General features: G+C 41.1%; 1 protein-coding gene across 1 annotated transcript in view; it reads left to right on the forward strand.

Annotated features, from left to right (window-relative positions):
- The first annotated feature begins 9,466 nt into the window (after nt 1-9,466).
- The window catches only part of Ush2a (usherin), a 706,426-nt gene continuing 692,802 nt past the window's right edge, over nt 9,467-23,090 (forward strand). The window contains exons 1-2 of the mRNA XM_052737975.1: nt 9,467-9,939; nt 13,843-14,008. Coding sequence (XP_052593935.1) covers nt 9,467-9,939; nt 13,843-14,008 — 639 coding nt within the window. The remainder of the gene's footprint in view (nt 9,940-13,842; nt 14,009-23,090) is intronic.

Genomic DNA, 23,090 nt, shown 5'->3' on the forward strand with positions numbered 1-23,090 from the left:
ATTCTAGCACGAGAGAACTGGAGGCAGGCTAGTACTGCTGGGTCCACGGGGCTGTTTCTGTAAAGCTCACACTATGCTTTTCATTCCTTCCCCAGATCAAATCCTTTATGTTTTAAACAAGATGCTGAACCCAGATTTCAAGAATACCTTTAGGCTTACTACTAATTGATCAGTCAGTAGCATCTTTAGTATATCAGTACTGTTCTACACAATCACCTCTGCGGTTTCTTAGAAGAACCTTTAGAATACATGAAAATGCCTAGTAGTGTATTCTCTGATATTGTTTCCATTACAGGAAGTCTATTGTGTGAAAATTTAGACAAACCTTCATTTGAATCTCACTTTTCTTCCCAAATAGTAAATTTAAGACTTCCATAAATTATTCACTATCTAAGATTCAGTCTCCTCTTAGATGAAATAATGATAATTAATCACAACTTAAAGTTTGTTATTGCTGTTTTTTTGAGATGTAGCCCTGGTTGGCCTAGAACTTGATATGCTGAGCAGGTTAGGTTCACATTCACAGAGATCTGCCTATCTCTGCCTCCCAGTGTTGGAATTAAGATATGAGCCACTATACTTGGCCTGTTGAACCTTTTTCTAAAGATTAATGAGATAATACTTCTAATACAATGCTTAGCAGACCATCCCCTGAGCTAATTTCTCAGAGAGCTGCTAACTTAGAGAGATTGCTCATACCCTCCTGGTCAACAATTCCTTTCTTTGTGGACATATTTGACTTTGCATGATAATCAAATGTGTCTGTGTGCATGGGGTTAGGTAGAAGCCATAGTCTTCTCATCATTGAGGGCAGGGTTTTGTCTCAAACAGTAATAATGAGGTCACCATTTTTCGTTGGTGAACACGTTATACTTTCTATCTCAGTGAAGTGAGCCTCAAGGTCTTTTGTTGAGTTGTAATGACAATGATAGCACTTGCAAATGCTGAAATATGTCGCTTTGATTGTTTAGTCCTTTAGCTAGTCTTAGTTGTCTCTTGGAGGCCTTTATTTTCTGAACCTAAAAGTCACACTCCAGGGTATGGTTTTAATCTGAAACCCTTGACAGCACAAGGGTTTCATTTTTCTTCTTCTCATTTTGGGAATAACCAAATATTCAAGGCAGAGTGCCCGAGTATAAGTGGAAATTCACTTGTGTTTAGTAGCCACTTGAACAGCTGGGTATTTGCCTTAAACAAAACTTTTCAGAGCCTGTGTTCAGGCTGTGGCCCAACACATGCAGTCAGGAAGGGAAATTCTCCATTTGTTAGGTCGTGTTGCTGATCCCACAGGGCACCTGGGAGTTTGACCTTAAGAGTGAGGAATGCTCGGTCTACCACATCTACCTCAGAATATTAAAACAAAAGCGTTTCAGAGAATTATCAGATAGTGGTGACATGAATGTCATGTGATCTCCCATAGTTGAAATAATTCTCTGGATTTTTTATGCTTTTTTTTTCCTAAGCAAAATCACTTTTGTCCCTACCATTACATCTTTTATGTCCCTTCACTCAAATGTAGCACATGTTAAAAAATTATTCTATGGAATAGTTATGTCCCTCAAGTGGACTGGTTGCCTATGACTATACTACTACCCTCCCTGCTTAGCTGTGTTTCCTGCACCTTGAAGTTTTCTTTCTTTCTTTCTCTCTCTCTCTCTCAACTTTCAGTTAATACCATAGCATTCCCTGAAAGCCCCCAGGGTGCACACAGCCCAGAGCATGTTCCTTTGCGGAGGGGCTGCACCAGCCCGAGGAGCACAGCTCTTTGCAGAAACTTGACTCGTAATTATTGCTATCACCTGTCTGCCTTGTGCTCAGCCTCTCAGTCGGCGCTCTGCTTGCCTGCTGTCCTTCACCGTGTGGTGTTCTCATTTGCAGACCCACACCCACCCATTTCTCCTGCTCACCAGCCATTAACTTGCTGGCCTCGACCTGTCCCTCACTGCTTCGCAGCTGTTACCTTGCTGCCAGCCTCAGATCTGGAAAGCCACTCTTGAATTCACCTGCCAGCCTAACTCTGGGTCCTTGCCCAGGCAGAAGAGAAAGAATGGACAGGAATTGGATGGCCTGTCACATGCTATTGAAGGTATCACATTCTCCCTGTGTCCGGGGAAGCCTGAAACATCAATGCAAAGCTTTCATGCCTCAGAGGAACACAAACTTGCATCATCTCGAGCTTGCATGGGTGAGGAAGTACAGCCACATCTGTTCAAACATTTCCAGCAAGGTGACAGTATAAGATTCATGAAGACCTAGACACTGAGTAAAACAAAAACTCCAGAACTGCTAACAATACACTTTGTAATAATTTGAAAATGTTCAAAACAATCCCAAAATCTGTTGATCTACACCAGGGTTGTATGTCTGCAGAATACTAGTCTCAGAAGATGACTTCAAACTCAGTCTCTGCTGCACTCAGGTAATTCTGTCGTTTATGAGATCCCTGAAGTTCCGAGTTTATGTCCATATTGTCTACTGTCAGGAAACGTTCCATGGCTGTAGTTATCCTAAGCCAGTGCCCCTGAACACATGGCCTAAGCTGGATGATGCTATCACTTCTCACTTGTGTACCGATTCCACCTCTACCTCTCCTTCTCTTAATGTAGTCATAGAATGAATTGCTTTGTCCTGTTTGTAGGGTTGTCACAGAGATAAAATAGGTACCATAGAGAATTTACAGTACTGCCGTATAACAACTGAAAAACTGGCGTCACAGAGACACCGACAGTGGAATTTCTCCCATACTTTCTGATGCTCTCCTAGTTTTGGATGTACAGTTCTATTCTAGAAATATATTATACACTGAGAAAAACCACAAGGAGGGACACAAGTGGAAGTCCAGTCATGGCCCAAAGTCTTTACAGTAAACTGCTCAGCAACCTTAGTGCATGGGTAATACTATTTTCATTTTTATGAATGAGGAACTTGAAGCCTAAAGAATTTGAATGATCTATCCCAAGAAAGTACAGCCAACAGTTGGTAGTGCCATGACAACCCCAACTCTCTGTGGTTGGCATTCTTAATCATGAATTCATCTTCCCTTTAATGAAGTGCTGAATGGTGGGAGTCATACTTTTAAGTTTATCTTATTATTTTGTATTTATATCTCCCTAAGACAGTGGTTCTCAACATGTAGGTCCTGACCCCTTTGGGGGTTGAATGACCCTTTCATAGGGGTCACATACCAGATCTCTTCTTATATATCAGATATTTACATTATTGTTCAAAACAGTAGCAAAATTATAGTTATGAAGTAGTAACAAAAATAATTTTATGGTTGGGGATCACCACAACATGAGGAACTGTGTTAAAGGGTCTCAGCATTAGGAAGGTTGAGAACTACTGTCCTAAGGCAAAGGAGGCCATCACCAGCATCTCTAGAACTTGTTGGAACTGGAACTGACTTCCTGTAGCCAGTTGGGATGTTCTTCCATCCCTTCAATATTGCCTACTCAGTCTCCTGGAAGATAATCTTTAAGGGCACACCCCTGTCCCTGGCTGTTCCAGTCATCAGATGGTGTTCTCTCATGTCTTACCCCTTTTTTTTCTTACTTCTTGGCTGTGAGATTCTGAAGGTGACAAACTTTTCTAGACACCCAATATTGTATTACCAAGTCTTGGTCTTGGGATGAAACCACTCCCAACAAATCAGAGTTCAACATGCCCCAGGCAAACCCCAGGCCTGCTCCACAGAAGCAAGCTTTCTGCAGGTGGATGCTTGGTATTTCTTAGAGTGAAGGTGCATTTTCTGCCTGAGACTTCTGTGAACATTTGTACAGCGTTCATATAAAGCAGTGCTCCCTCTCTGTCCTAATGGACAGTATTTTGACTCACAGGCAGTTCTATGATTAATGCTGTTTTTTCTCTGATGTTACCAGTTACTCTCTCACATTCTCAGTGCCTCTTATGCTTCCACTATGCCCAGACCTATAATATTCTTCTCATAGTCTCTTATTTGAGAGCTATCTCTCTCTCTCTCTCTCTCTCTCTCTCTCTCTCTCTCTCTCTCTCTCTCTCCCCTCCCTCTCCCTCTTTCCCTCCTTCATCCTCCCTCCCTTCCTCTGTCTCTCTGTCTCTTTCTCCCTCTCTCTCTTTCCCTCCCTCCTGCTCCCTCCCTCCCTCCCTCCCTCTGTCTCTGTCTCTTTTCCCCTCCCTCTCCTTTTGTCCCCTTCTCCATCTCAAATTTTCCATGATATAATAAGCCCTAACCATATCAAAAGCTCATCCAGAAGACTGTGGCCTGATTGTTCTTGTTATTTTTAAAAAAAATATTTGCCAATCATCTGGAACCAACAGTGCTGTAGAGATTCTACCCTATGATGAGTCAAACATCTTGTATTTATTTCTCTTAGCTATGATCATGAGAATAAAAAAATTCTAGAGCATGTGCATAGGTTATTCTCTTCTATGGGGTCAACCCTGACAACTGGCTGAGGGAAATACACTTTGATGGATGCGGATGAGGTTATCAATGTCTACCCACCAATGATACTGACCCTATTTCTTAAGTCCAGAGGATGAGGTCACCTCAGTTCCTCCAGTGCAGGGCAGCTGTCCATGGAAATATGTCATTGTCATTCAGAGACCAGGATGACCAGCATCTGTCTTAATTTGATCAGGGAGAGGGTTGCTTCAGCACCAGGTCATCGACATTTTAAGTCACACTTATCGAGTTATCTTGTGTAGGTGTGTAGGAGTGCATGCTCCAGTGTGGGTGTGACAATCAGAGGACAACTCACTGGCATCAGATATTCCCTCTATCATGTGAGTTCTAGGGGCCGAACTCAGGTCCTCAGGTCTGACAGCAAGTGTCTTCCCCCACTGAACCATCCTGCTGTCCCAGTCAGTACTGGCTCTTTAAATATAGATCTGTAAATGACAACCCATGTCTGCTCACATGTCTGTTCCCTCAGCTTGCTCTTCAACAGGCTGGGTGGTAGCTACATATGTGCACAGACATGAAAACACTCAACAAGCTATGTACTTGAGACTTCTACACTGTGCACTGTACATATCACATCTCAAAAAGAAAATGCTTACACAAATCTTTCTATTTATTAAAAAGCTTGTAGGTAAAAATTTTCCCATAAGGACAACAACTAACTCACAGAGTATTAAGTGTAATTCCAATTTTAAAATCATGCAAATGGAACTAAAGTGTCTTCCAACTCCTTTTATAAGGCACACACACACACACACACATACACACACACACACACGAAGAAACAGACAGAGAAGAGAGACATACACATAAATCAGGAGATCAAAAGAAAAACAAGTACAGTGCAGTTGTCCCCAAATTGAAACCCAGAATATTCTTAACACTCTTGTGGGCTTTCTTCTTCTTCTCTCTTCGCTTTCCTTTGTATCTTTGTTCTCTCTTGCTGTCTTTCTTAAGCCCTTTCTCAGTTGATTTTCTACCTTAAAGAAAATCCTTCTAATTTCTACCTTCATAGATTAATTTGGCATGTGTTTAAACTTAGTGTAAATGCAAGCATGGAGAACATCCATCATCTCTGGGGTGCTCCTGTGTAGCTGGAGAGTTTTCTTTCTGGGTCCCACCAAGCCCCGGCAGTCTGACAGCCCACTTATAAAATAAACACACAGACGCTTATATTATTTAAACTGTTTGGCCTAATGGCTCAGGCTTCTAGTATCTAGTTCTTACATCTTAAATTAATCCATTTCTATAAATCTATACCTTGCCACATGGCTCGTGGCTTACCGGCATCTTCACATGCTGCTTGTCATGGTGGCTGCTGGCAGTGTCTCCCTCGGCCTTCCTGTTCTCTCAATTCTCCTTTCTGTTAGTCCTGCCTATACTTCCTGCCTGGCCACTGGCCAATCAGTGTTTTATTTATTGACCAATCAGAGCAATTTGACATACAGACCATCCCACAGCACTCCTGGTCTTCTTCCCCTCACCACCATGTCTATGACATGAATGTGTGGTGCTGATTGGCACAGCTGTCTAGTTTTGGGCAGTTGGGTTACAGCATTGCAGGAGTACTCAATTTACTGATGAATTCTACAGCTGATGCACATCTGCCTTGTAGATATGTCTGTTCTTCGATCAGCTTGATTTGACGGTGTTAGCAATTTGCTCAACTTGCCTAAGAATTCAAATTAGTTGTTATAGACTCAATAATTTCTTATGTGTAATCACACTGAATCTATAGTTTATGCTCCTGGTTTTGTAATTAATATGTTATTATACATGATTTAAGTTTTAATAATAAATCCATGGTTTATACCAAATCCAGAGGAATATCACTTAATGTTAGCCATGAGCAAGAGCTGACCCTGTGGCACCAGTCTTATTAGCTGTCGTGAGCTTTTCCTGAATAGTAGGAGAATTTATTTAGAGTTGTCTAATTGAGCCACAGGTTTTACTACTTTGTCAACACAAAGGAACTATGAGCCATCATGAGATGTCTTTACATCAAGAAAATCAGTTGTGAACGAGTCTATAAGTGGTCACACATTTTCCCCATTCCTGCTATCTGTGCTTTCTGAGAGATGACTTGCCATCCCCACCTTGAGGAGTCCCTTTACTAGTCCTTTGAATATATCCACGGGTCATGTGCCTGTTCTGGGCAATAGAAGATTAGTAGGTAAGACACAGGCAGAGGCTAGGAAAGGACCTGTACATTACATTAATGAGAATTTTTCTACCTCTATTAGAATGAGTCAAGGGTAGGCTCCAGTAACTGTCTGGCTGTCATCACAGTATCTGCTGGCTTGTCCAGTCACATTGGTCCAGACCAGAATGAGCCAGAAACAGACAGAAAGCCAGTACAAGGCTACTCATATCTGCTGGAACTTACCCTTGCACCTTAACTGTCTTCTTTCTCCTTTTCTACATATGTATTTCTAAGGCACTTACAGGAAGGTAAAACTGTTGGTGTATAATTCACTTGGGAGATAACACGGGACTGATTATACAAAACTGTAAAATTGAGACAATGAATATGTCACTACATTGTCTGCCTTTACAATTGACAAGCAGAGCACCTCCCTGTGGAGCAGTGCTGCTGCTGCTACCCTACTATCTGTGTGCATGTATGTGTGCATGTGTGTGTGCGCTCACGCACGCATGCTCACATATGGTATATGTGCATGTAGGTAGGTATACTTGCTTGGGCTTGCATGGTGGGTGTGGAAGCCAGAGACTAGTGTAGGAATAGCTTCCTTAGTCACCAATGTACCTTATCTAATTTTATATTTAATGTTACTGTTTTATTCATTTTTATATTTACTTGTGTATGTGCCTATGCATGCCACTGTGTGTGTGTGTGTGTGTGTGTGTGTGTGTGTGTGTGTGTGTGTGTGTGTCAGAGAACAGCTTCCAGGAGGAGCCTCTTCTTTCCTTTTTATGATCTGTTCTCTCAGGATCAAAACCAGGTCATCAGCTTGGGCACAAGAGCTGTTTGGAAACAAGCTGATTGTGTACTCTAATGCAGATCTCAGTAATATGTGTGTTTATTGCACTGTGTGGGTCCCGGGTTATTTTTAAGATTTATTTTCCAAAACTTGCATAAGTCTTGTAAATTAGCTGTCTTTATACTAGCATTTGTTCTTAATTTAAAATTTTCCATCTAAATAAAGCAATCAGTAAGCCAAGAATGGGGCATTTTGACCAAAGGTCAAAGAGTGTAATGCTAAAGTGTTCTTGTGGGAGAAAAATGAAAGGCAGTTGGGAAGAAGATAATTTGTGTTTTTCTCTCATTGACTTTTAAGGAGAATACCTTAAAAACATCTCCTGTTTCTAAAGATTTCTATAACAATAAAAGTTTATAGGGAACCAAGTTAGAGCTGACTCTTTACTTTCCAGACCATCTTACATTTTTTTAAGATGTGATTCTTGGGTTATAAAGACTGTTGAATTATTAGAATATTTCTAACAGAGGTTAGTATAATCCAGAGGACAGAAAAGACAGCTTTGAATGTACTAAGAAGTATACAGAAATGACTGCTGACATGTGCATACAAACACCTGTGCATCAGTTGGCAATTAGTTAACTAAAATTCAGTAGCTGTATTGCTTCTCTGGTTCATTTAGAATCTGTGTTTTATAAACCCAGTGTTTAGAAACACAACATGCCTCTCGCCTAAAGGAATTAAGTATATTTAGAACAGGATGTCCTGAGATGACAAAGGTCAACAAATGAGTAGAGAACCTTCCATCAGTTGGCCTGCTTTTAAGGGTATCAACTCAAGTCTGGAGCCTCATTCTGGATCCTTCCTCCCAAAGAGAGAGCATTCAGAATTACCCATACAGTTTCTGTCTTAGTGTTAGGTCCTTTTGATTAAAGCATGTCATGGAGTGAGGTTCATAAAAGCAAGAACAGAAGGGTCTGGCAGGTGATCACAGGATAAGGTGTACTGCTACTTTAAAAATTAAGCATGCATAGCCCGACTTTACTCCCTCCCACTGACTAAGGTACCGGCTGAGAGCTGGGACAGCTCAGTTCCAGAGGGGCCACCAAGCCATCAGCACTGAGTTACAGGTAACCTTTTGAGCTGTGGGGAATATTTTACCTGAGTGCCAAGTCTTCCTCATGGCCTTCCTGTTGCTTGGGACTATTTTCTAGAAGTAATGAGGGGGGGGTTACAGCAAGGGTTGCCAGGCAACATGGGACAGAGGTCCTGTCGAGGAGCTATTTCTCACACTGAGAGGACCAGTTGAAATGCAATAAAGAAATGGTAACTCGGCTTATTTATCAATACAATTACTTACACTGTATTAGGAATCCATATTTAACCTCCAAATACAGAGTCATATGTGGAAACATTAACACAAATGCTTGATAAATATTAAGGCACAGGGCAAGCAGATGGTATTGGGTTTCTAATCAGCTTTACTGTGAGCTTAAAGTGGCTGCACAGGCTGGGATGAGGGGAAAGGCCTGGAGTGCTTAGCTAGCTTCTCTTTGGGCATATGCAAGTTAGCTCTGGTCACAACATATGGTGTTCGTAAGAAGAGCTCTAGGATGCTTTACCGCATTAATTAGAGCAGGTAGTGCCAATTCCCTGGGGTCCAGTAACAGTGCAAACTAGCTGTAAGCCTACAATTCATCATCATATATAAATGCATAGACTGATTGTCCTGTACATTGATGTGTGATTTGTCCAATAATGTCAAGATCTTTATCAGAAGAATTCGCTTTTGACTCTAAGTTATGTAGTTCAGAATGGACTTTGAGAAGTGCCCCATTATCTTTGTAGAAAGCTCGAAGTCCTTGTGATTAGGATGAACTCTGGTTTCTCCTGACTTCTTGTGTGTTTGTTCACCAGACACCAGCTTCAACTCATGGCTCTGCCCTCCCTAAGGATACCCTTTCTCTGCCCTCTCTGTCCCCCAGAGATGGAGAATCCCAGTATTGAGATGGCCAGCATCTGAAGTGTTCCTGGCGAGCAGAGCAGGCCTGGTTATTAATTTTGGAATGCTTCAGCAGGTCTAGCCATGCATTACCTGGCTCTCTCACTGGGCTTCTTGCGTCAGATCATGAATACACTGATCTTTGCCTATTTGGCCTCAGTGTCATTGGCTGCCTCACAGGGCCTTTTCCCAAGGCTGGAGAACGTGGGCGCTTTCAAGAAGATATCCATTGTGCCAACCCATGCCACATGTGGATCCTCAGGCCCCAGCACTTTCTGTCATAGTGCGGCAGATGCTAAAAGTGTGCAGGGGTGCACCCAGAGGCTGTGTATCCAGGACTGCCCCTACCGTTCTGCTTCTCCTCCCTACACTGCCCTCCTAGAAGGCCTCCAGAGCTGCGTCCCAGCAGACCACACTGATCTCCATCCCTACTCCAGAAGCAACTCTACAAGCTTCATATTCAGAAGTCACAAGAACTGTCCTTCTCTACAAGCTCCGAAGCTGGCAGCAGAATTTACCCTAGCTGTGTGGTTGAAGCCTGAGGAAGAAGGCGTGATGTGAGTAGGACCATCAGGGTTGTGGGTTTTCAGCTGGCCTAGGACCCCGTGAAACTGGATTTGAAGATTATTGCAATCTGAGGCCTCCCCTAGAAATCAAGCTAACAATAGAGCTGTGCAACTGCAGGGTCCCTCCAGTTGAAGACCAACTGCTACGTTAGTCTCTCCTCTTCCGGCTTTACAATCGGAATGTTCTTTTTCCATCTGTTATGAATAGAGTTGACCATGAAAATGAAAGTGCTGAAATGATTGTATTGGAGGGCAATATATGGGAACATATATCAATCATATACACAATGTCCATTGTATATAATAGCTATATATGATATAATATACAATATAATTACATATTGATAAATATCAGTTATATTTGAGTAATTATTCATTCTTTTATTTCTCATATACTAGCTGATCTTTTTGGTCCTAGCCTTTGGAATCTCGAGGAAGTTCAGAGTGCATTTGTAGACACAGGTGCTAGTAATAGAAATAATTGTTTGAAGTCTTGCTCGAGTGTTCCTTATGCTTTGTTCTTACCAAGTGTTCCTACTATAAAATATTTTTTTTTTACTATGCAAGTAGCTTTTTGGAGGCTTAGGACTGTCTTGCTTATCTACTTTCTCAATAAATGTTTGTGTGATTAATGGAATATGTTCAATAATGGAGTTGGACATGTGAATAGCATTCCACCTCTCAAACAGTACAGTCTTTGGTCCTCACTGTGTGGTGTTTCCACCTTCAAATTTGTTAGGAAGTAGGTAAATATTGGTTTAAATATTAAAGCAAGTCCCCGTAGTTAAAAGGGAGGTTTATTTTGTGGGGTAACTTACAAGTGAAGGGATAGGTTACAGGGTCTGTGAAAGGTGTAGTGCAGTCCAGCGGTGTTCTCTGGAGTACTCTGCTTGGTCTACTTCTAGCGTCCAGGATCCAGGAACAAAGAGAGCTCCCCCATCTGGATCTCAGGTCTTCAGGGGTCCTCTCTCAGCTCCCCCTTGTAAGCATGACAGTTACCGAAGCCTCAAAGGGGGTGGTATTTCCAGGTCAAAGCTGGAAAGGCTACCCACTACAGGTAAACATAAGTTCTCAAAAGCTTCCCTGTTGTTGGATCCACTAAGGATACCCTCTACATGAGTTAGGAATGAGCTTCCCTACCACCAACTTTAGTCTGTGTGATCACAAGCTTTTCCCTCTGTAATCTTTTCTCACAATGATATTTGACACAAGTCCCCTAAATAATACAAAAACAGGCCAGAAATTTAATGAGCAACATTTTCAGCTGATCTTCATTTAATTTACTTTTAAAATGTTAGTATATATGTATTTATGTGCATGTGCATGTAAGTCCAGTCCAAGCACCTGTCGAGGCCAGAGAAGGCATTGGGACCCCTGGAACTGCCATTGTAGGTGGTTAGCAGCTCCCTGTCATGGGTTCTAGGAACCGAACCCAGGTCTTCTGCAAGAGCAGCAAGTGCTCTTAACCTCCAAGTCATCCCTCCAACTCCTACTAATCCTTATTTTTTTAATATTAAATTCATTCTTTGACATTTTCTCCCATGCATAAAGTGTGTTCTAGTTACTCTCACCTCATCTTTTGTCTCCTAGTACAGTGTTGGGAACCCGCCCGCCCTTGTTATGTTTGCTTTGTGGGGCTGTGTTGGGCGAGTATCTCAAAACTTAGAAAACAACCAGGAAAACCTTGCCATCTCACAAAAAATGTGACTTAGATGTCTGAGATGTTTACGTTCCACCTGCCAAGTGAAAGCCCACGTCCTTTACTTTTATTTAAAGTTTGGAGTGAAAATAGTTCCAGTCCATTTTCCTTGTTTCTATCGTTTCCCTGAAAAAGACTTTGCTGTTTTACTGTCGGAAATTCAAAGCTATTTGCTATGTCACCAGCATCCATAATTTAAAACATTTTTCTCAAGCTTACAGAGACATCTCTGCACCAGATGTCTCTTCTATTGGCATCATTTTTGTACAGATAAGGTAGATACAGGGACGTTCACAGAGGTGACGGCATGAGGTTTATAGTTTGGAGGGTCCATTGCTTGTATCAAGGTCATTTTCATTCTTGATGCTAAAATACCTATGGGAATTGGGGGAATTTGGGGTGTTTGCATTAGATAAGTAAAACAAACAAAACATGGATTATCCAATTATTGTGTATTCAGGAGCAGAATAAATCCAGTTCCTAAATATTTTACTCCCTGCCTTCCTCTCACATTTATTATCTCCCAAAGCTAGAGTGTTTACAAGCAAACAAAATAGCAAGGGAGATAATCAATAACATATTAAGAAACGCATTTTCAGCAAGCTTGGGGAAATAAGTCTGCATTTGGTAAATACATTCCTGTGTAATGATTGAATTCTCACTTGTAGATTTACACTCAAGACAAATGAACAAAGGAAAACTCTTAGACTAAGGTCCAGAGACGTGGGATACAGGTAGACTTTTTTTTGTCAGTAAACCACAAATATTCAACTACTGAAGGGTTAAAAATAGCCTGGAGCAGTCTGTATGTATACATATATGTATTTTTAAAAAGCTTTTATCTAAAATTATTTGCCAAAATTAAGAAGATGCTTTACTTCATATCTTACCAAACACAGGCAAAAAGATACTAAATTAGTGTCAATAAAAGAGGAACTCTTGCTCTATCCAATCTTACTCTGTTTTCTAACTCAGGACAACATAGATGAAAGGGAAGTGAGGTTTTTAAATGTCCCTCGTAAGGATAATTTCGAGATATCTTTAGCAGCAATTCTTGGGTGGCCCAATTTTGCCTTTGCCTCTGGGATTCTCCTGACTGAATTGATCAGTTTTGAGGGAAGGAGTCTGTAGTATTCTTTACATCTCCATATCCTCAGAACACTGATGCCCCAATGGATAGATTCTCCTTCCTACCAGAATAGCAAAGCATGTTTAGTGAGCAGGAAGGGCTGTTTATACATTGTTGAACTAAGAAGAAGGTTTCATGATCAGTGGTGCCCAAGGAGATGCCTGGCCTGAATAGATGGCAGTCAGGCAAGGAAAACGTCTCAGACTCTGAAATTCGTACCAGGAGATTATGAGAGAAGTAACCTTTTAAAAGAAATTCCAGCCCAGAACGGTGGCATACACCATCACCTCAGCACTGAGGAAACTCGGACAGAGAGACTGCAAGATCAAAATCAGCTTGGGCTAGGTAGCAAAGCCCATTCATTCTCTGAAGTAAAGTCTATCTGAAGCCCTAGAGACTTCCTAAAAGCTGCTCTATGTCATCATGATGCTACTTGATTTTAGAAGGTTTCCGTCCAAGACCATTCCATGATCGCAGTGTCTGAGCTGGCCTGCTGGCCATGGAAAAGGCAAGCAGTCCTCTTGTACACACTGCTTTTGACTTCTGGCCAGTGTAAGTGAAGAAAGAAGAGGCGGTAGTTGTTCATTCTCTGTTTCATCATAGGAATCAAATAGAGCAATTCTGACTCCAGGGTTAATAATGTAGAGCCTTCCGTGGGCTCCAGATTCACTTAACATTAAAAGAAGAAAGATTTGCCCTGGTAACTCAATACCCATGTGGGATGGGGTATGTCCTACCACTTCCTATAAAAGAAATAGCCAGGGAACTAATGAGCCAGTAGCCTAAATGTTAGTTTTTCAGTAGGATGCTATGCCTTCACATTCCATCATGAATCTCTAATGAAGGGTGTTGAGGCTCTGGGGAATATATTGTAAATAAGAATTTTATTTTTTATTGAAATAAAATGAATTCTGTTGGAATAAAGCTTTCTAGGGTGTAGCAGGGTTCTGGCACTTATTGAAAGTACACTTTGAGTTGGGGTTGGGGCCACATGACCACGGCAATACCCTGCCTGTTGTTTTGGTTGGATGCTGACCTTTTCTGTCTTTTCTGGTTGCTTCCTTAGGTGTGTGATGGAAAAGACAGTGGATGGGCAGACTGTGTTCAAAGTTACAATATCTGAGAAAGGGACCATGTTTTATTATCGCACAGTAAATGGTTTGCAGCCTCCAATAAAAGTAATGACACCAGGGAGAATTCTTATGAAGAAATGGATTCATCTCAGTGTGCAGGTGAGTAAAATAAAAAATATTTAACATGTGGTTAAACACGGGGATCTGTCATCCTGTCTCCCCTTTAAATGGCACCTACCCAGAGAAGCCAAAGCGGTATCTAAATCCCGGGAATATGTAAATGACAGCAAAGGAAGGCTGATATTTCAATGACCTCACGCTGTATCTCCTGGTGTGTTAGTGGCGTCTCCCCCTTATACTGCTGTAAAAATCTCAGCCCCAGAGCTGAACAGTAATGATGCCATGGGCACTAATCACATGTCCAGGGAATTTCTGTTTTATTTGGCCGCCACATTTTATGTTTAGACGCTAACTCCTTTAGAGTCCAGCACTGATCTCACCAGTTATGGTGGCATTTAAATCCTCACTTGGTTTCTACAGCTGTCTTTCTCAGATAGTGGCTGATGATGTGAATGAAACTTGGCTGTTGCATTAAATCAGTGACCTTAGAACTAGTGAACTTTGCACTCGAGGCGTTCGGAAGGTGTTAGATCATCACTGTACTTGTCAACCACGGTTTGGAAGACACGTAGAGGCCGTCAGAGGCTGAGGTAGCTGGGAGATGTCTGGCACTTACATGTCTGGAATGGAGACAGAGCAGCTTTTTGTTTCTTCGGGGCTTTGGGTGCCTCAGTGCTGCCTAACACACTCGTGCTTTTCAAACCAGAGGTAGAGTGTGCCTCATTCTCCAGGAGGTGCTCCCCTCTGAGCACTAACCCAGGGGTCAGCATAATTCCTTGTCACATTAGAGGATACTTGTAGCCTTGTTCATTTTATAAAAATTATCTTTGATTTCAAACACACATGCATGCAGATGTGTATACACTTAAACACACACACACATATATATATAGTTATATATGCCTATATATAAAGGAAGCAAGCATAAATTTCATATCCAGACATCCATACAGACACACACACACACACACACACACACACACACACACCCCTATATATTGCCCTGAATGAGGTAGTAAATAGATTTCCTTAAGGGGTCTTGAGAATTCTTAATTTCGTTTACATAATTATTTTGACGATATCATTCTTGATAATTTGAGAACATAGTGTTTGCACATTTGCATAACAGTGAAGTAGCAGCCCCCAAAGAAAAAAAATATGTATATTTTTATATGTATATGTATATGCATGTGTATATTTATACATACATATATATGTATATATTTATACATACATATATATGTGTATATTTATACATATACATATATATATATATCACAATTGGTTAAATGGTTTTCTGGAGGCATTCAGAGAGTCACCACACCTACTCAGAGATTTTGATTAAGACATTAGCTCAGTGAATGTGGTTGATAAGGATCAGGGTTCCCTTGTGCCCTATGTACAGGGGTATGTGCAGAGGATGGATCACACCCAACATCAGGCTCTGTAATAATAGCAGGGGCTCATCCTGGCAGTTCTCACTGCATAGTGGTTCAGTAGTTAACAAATAGGGAACTATCTATCTTGTGTCTAGAAGTTACCCATTCTAATAATTGATTGGTGCAACCAAATTGGGCTCTAATTTTTAAAACAAGGAAGTAGAAACTTCAAGATGACAAACATCTGTCTGCTTCCAGCAGATTTTGGTGTCTGCAATGATAAAGACAATCTTTCTGGTTACCTTTTTTTGGCCTGGTCTGTGAATATGGATGGGGCTTGGGCAGATGTAGCACATGAAGACTCTAAGAAGCAAGTTCCAATTGCAAAGAGGCATCTGTGTCTGAACTATCATTCTGGGAGCAGAGACTTGGAGGCCACCACTGAAGTCAGAATTGTCATTTCCATGCACAGCAGAGGGAAAATTGTTGCCTAGGTTAGGTGAATTTTTGATTTTAAATCCTCCCTTCTTTGAAGGTTAACATACTGATGGTTTAAGATTTTTTTTTTATTATAGTTCATGTGTATGAATGTCTTGCCCACATTTAGCCAAGTGCACTTTCATGTGTATAGTGCCAGAGGAGGCCAGAAGTGAGTATCAGATCTCCTGGAACTGGATTCACAGGGGTTGTGAGCCACCATGTAGGTGCTGGGAACAGAACCTCGGCTCCTGGAAGAGCATCAAATTCTCTTAACTGCTGGGCCATTACTCCATTTCCAATGCCGGACTAAGTGAGGCTGCTGGTATTCTAAACAGTCTACTGTGGGATAATTTATCCTTTCTGATTTATTAGTTTTTATTTGTTCGTTTGTTTTGTTTTGTTTTACTTTCTGACTTAAAAAATTGTACTTGAGTTTTTGAGACAGGCATTGATTGATGCTCTGCCTCGATGGACACTAAGCTGTTGCCCAGACTGCCTGCAAATTGCAGACCTCCTGCTTCTCTTTCTAAGTCCTGAGATTACAGGCATGTGCCACTGTGCCTGGCTATTACATTTCTAAAATAAAATCACTCTACTCTAATTAACTCACAAATGAAAACATCACACAGCTAGATTAATAAAGTTGATTTAAGCACTTGACCGTCCCCAAATCCATACATCTCAGTGAACTTCTACACAGTTGCAATGGTCATACTGAAGTCACAGAGCTTCTCTTAGGGCCTTATACTTTCACTGTCAATTATATTTTTATTCACTTATTGACAACAAAACCTAAAATGTAATTAGCTTTATTTCCTCTTTCATTACTCATGTGTCCTCTTGTTACCATACATAAACTACACAAAAACACCAGGTCTCATTGTAACACTTCCACGTGTGCATACAATATGCCCTGATCATCTTTGTCCCCTCTTAGCCATGGGTCTTGTGTGTGTGTGATATGTGTGCACATGTGGGGGTGGGTGCAGGCATCCATGAAAGCCAGAGGAGGAGATTAGAACTTCAGTTCTATCACTCTCTTCATGATGTTCCCTGAGACGGGATCTCTGCTGAGCCTGGAGTCTGGCCAAAGCCAGCAAGTTTGTGTTATTAAATCTCAAGTCTCCACTCCTGAGAGTGTACTCGTCCAGGCGCACAGAGCATGCCTAACTCTTTATGCAGCAACCGGGGATTTGAACTCAGACCCTCAGACTTGCACAGCGATCTCTTATTTATCCCTGGAGCCATCTTTCCACGTGCCTCCATTTTTTCCTAATAATCCTTCTGACTTCTCATCTTTTGGTTTGTTTGTTTCTGTATTTATAATGACAAAAAGAATGTAATGCTTAACTTTCTGTTCGTTTTTGGGAATGATGCAATTATATCATAATCTCAAAAATAAAAAAAATGTCAACAAAGTACCATCTACAAGGGAATAAAAAGAAAAAGTAAAAAGAAAAAAAAGTCACACACACACACACACACACACACACACACACACACACACACCAATCAACAACAAATGTGTGTGTGTGTGTGTGTGTGTGTGTGTGTGTGTGTGTGTGTAAATACATATGCCAAAATAAATCAAAGGGACTAAATGCTATTGCCAGGGTGGTTGCACATGCAAAAATGGGTACTCCCCTCTCCTCCCTGAGCTTGGTTATCTTCTTGGACAAAGCACCCCTTGTAGAGAGCAAAGACTGAGGATACTCGGCCCCTCTCTTGTATGTGTTGCTTTTCAGTGAGTCAGTGCGAATAGCTTGGAATAAGAGCTGACTGGAATAGCTCTCCTTCCCTGCTCAGTATCCTAAGGAACCCAAACGTTTCCTCAAAAGGAGATCACTGGGACAGACTGTTTAAGCAAACCCCAGGACAAGTTGTCACTGAACTCCTCTGTGTATCTGGATCCCAGGCTCCTCCAGAAAGTTCACCCAAAGAACAGGACAGCACACTCCCCTGGGGTCTTGGAGTTCCCTGCACCTGAGCTACCAACCACCTCCAATCTTCCAGGACATGTTCTTCAGTGAGCTTGCCACACTGGGCCACAAAGATGGGACTGCATGGGACAGGATGGGGCTGCTTTCTGCGAGCTTTAAGGAATGAAATGGTGTGAACTTATCTCTCAAAGCCTTCTCAGGATGGCTCCCCATCACAGCAGCCTGCCTGTGTTTTCAGAAACACAGGCACATCTCAAAGGCTAACTCCCCCTGCAGCTGCCGGGTCATGTGAGTTCAGACAGCCTTTGGATCCTGTATGTGTCTGTGTCAGTGTTTACCTACAATCTCTCCATTTTCCCTTTTCCTGGCTTTTCCTGGGTGCTTTGTTCCATGATCTGTGTTTGCTTAGTATCCACTTCTCATTGACAAAAGTAGAATATTGAGCAATGGCAATGGCACCTGTCACCAAACTGGATGGTGTCAGTTCAATCCCCAGGGCCCCACATAGTGAAGGGAGAGCACCATGTCCTGAGACTTATCCTCTGACCACATGCAACTTGCCTTCTGGCCATCAGATGCATTCCATGGAACACACACACACATATATAATGAATAAATTCAAAAATGTAAAAAAAAAAAACATTTAAAGTCAGAATGTTAACTTCTCCAAAACATTTTTAAATGGCTTTAAATGATTAAATCCCTGGGCAACAAAGACACCAGGAAATGCCAGGCACGTGAACGGAAGAGATCTAATATCCTAAATACAAAAATATCCAAAATTGTTTTAGTGATAGCTATACCAGCATTTATTTGAAAGCCAACATTTCGAGATAAGAGCTATCAGAAAATGGGAAGTTTGTAAATTAATATTCATTTGGGGACTTCAATCTTACATGATGCTGATTTAAATTTTGCTTTGGAATTTAACATATTGGCCATTTCTGATTATGTAACAAGGGAATTTTTGTCATGCTTCTTATACTGAAACTTGAAAAAATCAATCTGTGTGTTTATTAAGTAAATAGGGATAATCTTCGTAAGTTTTTAAGGGCTTAATATTCATATTAGATCAGAATACGTTACAGCTGCTAAGAGACAGATCTTTGAAATTTTGGAATATATAAAGGGGTTTTATTATTTTGTTGTGGGTTGCCAGGCCAAACTACTTGGAAGCAGGTGTTAAGCTGTCTGTCACTTGAAAGTAAAACTCCTGAGTCTTCTGTGAAAGTTGCCTTTGCCGGTAACCACTTCCCACACTTTAAGGAACCTATGGCTTCAAGGAATCACAAGTAGGGTCTCTCTAGAAACTACGCTGAATTACAGGAAAACATGAGCTGCACCTGACGGAGTTCCAGGATAAGGATCCTCAAGGATGATCTTAGCCATGGAGATGGTAACATGCTCTGTGGCATCTGGAAGGCTTCCATCTACACTGACTGACAGAGCCATAGAGAAACCTAGCCATGGCAGGATGAAGAAGGCAGCTTGATACAGTGAGTGGAGAAAGTATTGGTAAATGAACTCGAGCAATCAATAGAAGGAGGAGGAGGAGGAGAAGAATTATAGAGTCCTGGTTGTTGGTAAAGTATGTTGTTTTGATTTATGTCTTCACTTTGAAAAAGGAAAACTACTAAGAACTCTGGAAACAGACATGCAGTTTAAGGAACAATTTGTTAGATAAATGAGTGCACCTCATTTATACTGGTCTTGAGTATCTGTACATATGCACAGTAAATATAACTGTTTAAATGCCCCTGGGGGGGAACATGGAACAGAGATGCCATGGAAGCTTTGTCAGGTTAGAATGCTGTCTAGGCATGTTCATGGGAGTTCTACCTTGACCCTCACCTCCATTCCAAGGTCTCCCAACCACATTGCTCCTTTGCTAATTCTCATTGGTTGCACCTGTAATTTCATGTCTAGTAAGCATGAGTGTGCGTTAAACATCATTTCTTCAGGCAGAGCCATATCTATTTAGCCATCACCTAAGCTAGTTGAATGTTTGGGGGTTTTTCAGAGCAAAGTGAAGACAAAGAATTTATGAAGTTTTTTGAAACAATTGGTTAAAAATTAGAATAGCTGCTGTTGTCAAGTCTGGTTCATGTATGTAACATTAAGTATCTTACATGCTCACATTGCAAATGCAGATTGTAGCTGCACTGCATTAACTATTGCCATGGTGGAGTGAGAAAAAGGGGGCCTTTAAGAGTGAATGCCACCTGCCTATATATAGTATTAAATTTACCTAACCTTCAATTAAAATTCATAAATTGTCACAAGGGCTGTAAAGCTGTCTCAGTGGTTAAAATAGCTTCTTGCTCTTGCAGAGACCAGAATTTGATACCCAGCACTCACAATGAGCAGTGCACAATAGCATGTAACTCCTCTAGCCCCAGTGATCTTATGCCTTCTATGACCTCACAGGGTACCCTACCAACACACAGACACACAGACATGCACATAAGTTCAAGTATTTTAATAAACTAATTGCCATAAAACTAAGTCATCATAAAAATCTAAAGAGTCATTTTCAAAGTTCTATGACCAACAAAAGTAAAATCCCACTGGAACTGAAAAAACTCAGTTGTAATAGAAATATAGTTTTGGTATGTTTGTAAATGTTCTTACATATTTAAAGTGCATGTATGTGTTATGTTTTACATTTGTATGCATTCATAGAAAGAGTCAATATATTTTGAAGTTGTATCTCTCATTCCTATAAGTGGTTTAAATGTATAACAGGATTATTTTATGTAAACTGTACTAAACAGTTCTGTGCACAAGTCATGGCTGAAGAGAAGGCTCAGTGTGTAAAGGTATTTGCTACCAAGCCTGCCAGCCCAAGTTATATCCCCCAAACCCACATGATGGAAGGAGAGAACTGACTCATGTAAATAGTCATCTAAAATCCACACTGGCCTTATGACAAATGCACACACACACACACACACACACACACACACACACACACACACACACACACACACACTTTCAGAAAATAAAGGAAATAATACAAGACTTACTGAACTATGCTCTACCTTAATCTTACTTGATACCTCCAATCAGCCAGTGCATGCTTCAGCTTTATGATGGCATGAAAGTAATATAGTTCACATTTTAAGTTTTGATCTTTTCCTGGGATGTACAGCAATATATGATGCACATCCTGTTGGGATGCTGGACAGTTATAGTGATGTTCAGTTTCCAGTTAGTCATACAATCTTAAGGGTAACCCACCCATACTCTGCAATGCCAATATCCTGTGTAGCTCAGCCGTCATGATTGGAAGACTAAGGCATACTAACTTATCTTATACCTGGATTCTGGATTGCTAACTTTACTGTAATTGGAGCATCTGCATTTCCAAAAGTCACATGCGTGTAACATGATGCCTTCAGCCAGGCTGGCAGAGGGGCAAACATTTCACATACACCACATGCAGTGTCAATACCCTTTTTGACAGAGAATGTGTTGAATGTGGAAGAAGCAAAGGTCAGCGGCTCGATTGCTGCGGGCAGACTATAAAGCATGATGTGAACTGAGGAGTGGTCAGAAGAGGCTGTGCATTAAACATCACCAGGCACTCTGCAATTTCTTACATGAGAACCTATGGATATGCTGGGAAAGGGACAGGAATGAGGCGTTATAGCAGATAATCCATAAATACTGATAAAGGAACTATTTATTTAGAAATTATATTGGGGAGAACAAGTCACTAAACAGTATAAGGCATAGTCAGGACAGTCCTGATGTCCTGTCCCACACTGCTCTGGCCACCTGAGTCAGTCTGCACTATCCAAGCCCATGAGGGAGAGAAGAGAGTGAGGCATATGTGCCACTCAGCTTAAGCTAGCCCCGAGGCCACGCCCTATGGGCTGTTACCTCAGGGTCATAGGTGGAACAGGTACCCACTACAAGGAGTAAGGAGAAGAAGGGAGAAATACATGGCATGGGTGGGTTACAGTTTGCTAAGTACCACTTGACTAAACAGAGGGAAAAGAAGCATCCTGAAGACAAGGATGAAGGCAGGCTACTGGAGCCCAGCTGAAACAGTATTATGTGGGTGAAAAAGTCAATGGCACATATGCTAAGAACAATTTAGTTACTAAAGTTAGAACCTTTATTGATGGAAAGAACAAAGAGTTCATGAATCCTAGTACTCTGGTGCATACAGTCGCATGAAGTCTAATTTGCCCAAAAAGATGCACAAGAAAAAAAAAGATGTTTTTGATCTATAGCATGAGCTGTCAGTTCACAACTATAATTCCACCATTAGAAATCATTAGCATTAACAGGAAACTAATGTTTCCCATGCTCATACTCCATTATGTCTTCACTGGGCTGAAATGGGGTCGGTGTATAATTTCTTCCCATCTTGATGAACTTAGAAGTGTGTAAGAAAATAAAACAACCAGAACCCACTGCAGGGAATTACCAATTTTTAATCAGATGTGTTGAGAAAGGTGCTTAAAGACCGTGTCATATCAGTTAATTCTTAAAGACAAATAGGCGTTTGGTTCGGGTACAAGAGGGAAACTGGAAATTCTATCCAGGAGGAAGAGGGGAGTGGTACATGGAAACTCAAAATGGTGTAAGATGCTGTGGGATGTTCTGTATGGCAAATGTGTTGCTGATTAGTCAATAAATAAAACACTGATTGGCCATTGGCTAGGCAGGAAGTATAGGCGGGACAAGGAGGAGAATAAAGCTGGGAAGTGGAAGGCTGAGTCAGAGAGACTGTGCCAGCCGCCATGATGAGAAACAGCATGTGAAGATGCCGGTAAGCCACGAGCCACATGGCAAGGTATAGATTTATAGAAATCGATGAATTTAAGCTGTAAGAAGAGTTAACAAGAAGCCTGCCATGGCCATACAGTTTGTAACCAATATAAGTCTCTGTGTTTACTTGGTCGGGTCTGAGCAGCTGTGGGACTGGCAGGTGAGAGAGATTTGTCCCATTGTGGGCCAGGCAGGAAAACTCCAGCTACAGATACTGAGTTACTTAGAAGTATGTACATCATGTCAAGCAAGAATGGCTAAGAAAAACTAGCTTGGAGACTTACAGCAGTAAAGAATTTTTTGGTGGGGTAGGGGTATCTTGTTTGATATATAGCTCATGATTTTTTATTAATGGGGTCTAAATCCTACTTAGTAATTTTTATTATACTGTAGTGTCACTATTAAAATTATAAAATACATAGAATATACCATGTACAAACCCAAAATTGTCTTATTTAGCTTATGTGCATAAAAGAACAGCACATGGCATGCTGTAGTGTTTACCTTGGTTAAGTCTGAATGTCATCAGGATAATATTTT

This window comes from Peromyscus californicus, unplaced genomic scaffold (assembly GCF_007827085.1).
Source record: "Peromyscus californicus insignis strain IS unplaced genomic scaffold, ASM782708v3 Scaffold_14__1_contigs__length_90479793_seg_2, whole genome shotgun sequence".
In the NCBI taxonomy this organism is placed as follows: Eukaryota; Metazoa; Chordata; class Mammalia; order Rodentia; family Cricetidae; genus Peromyscus; species Peromyscus californicus.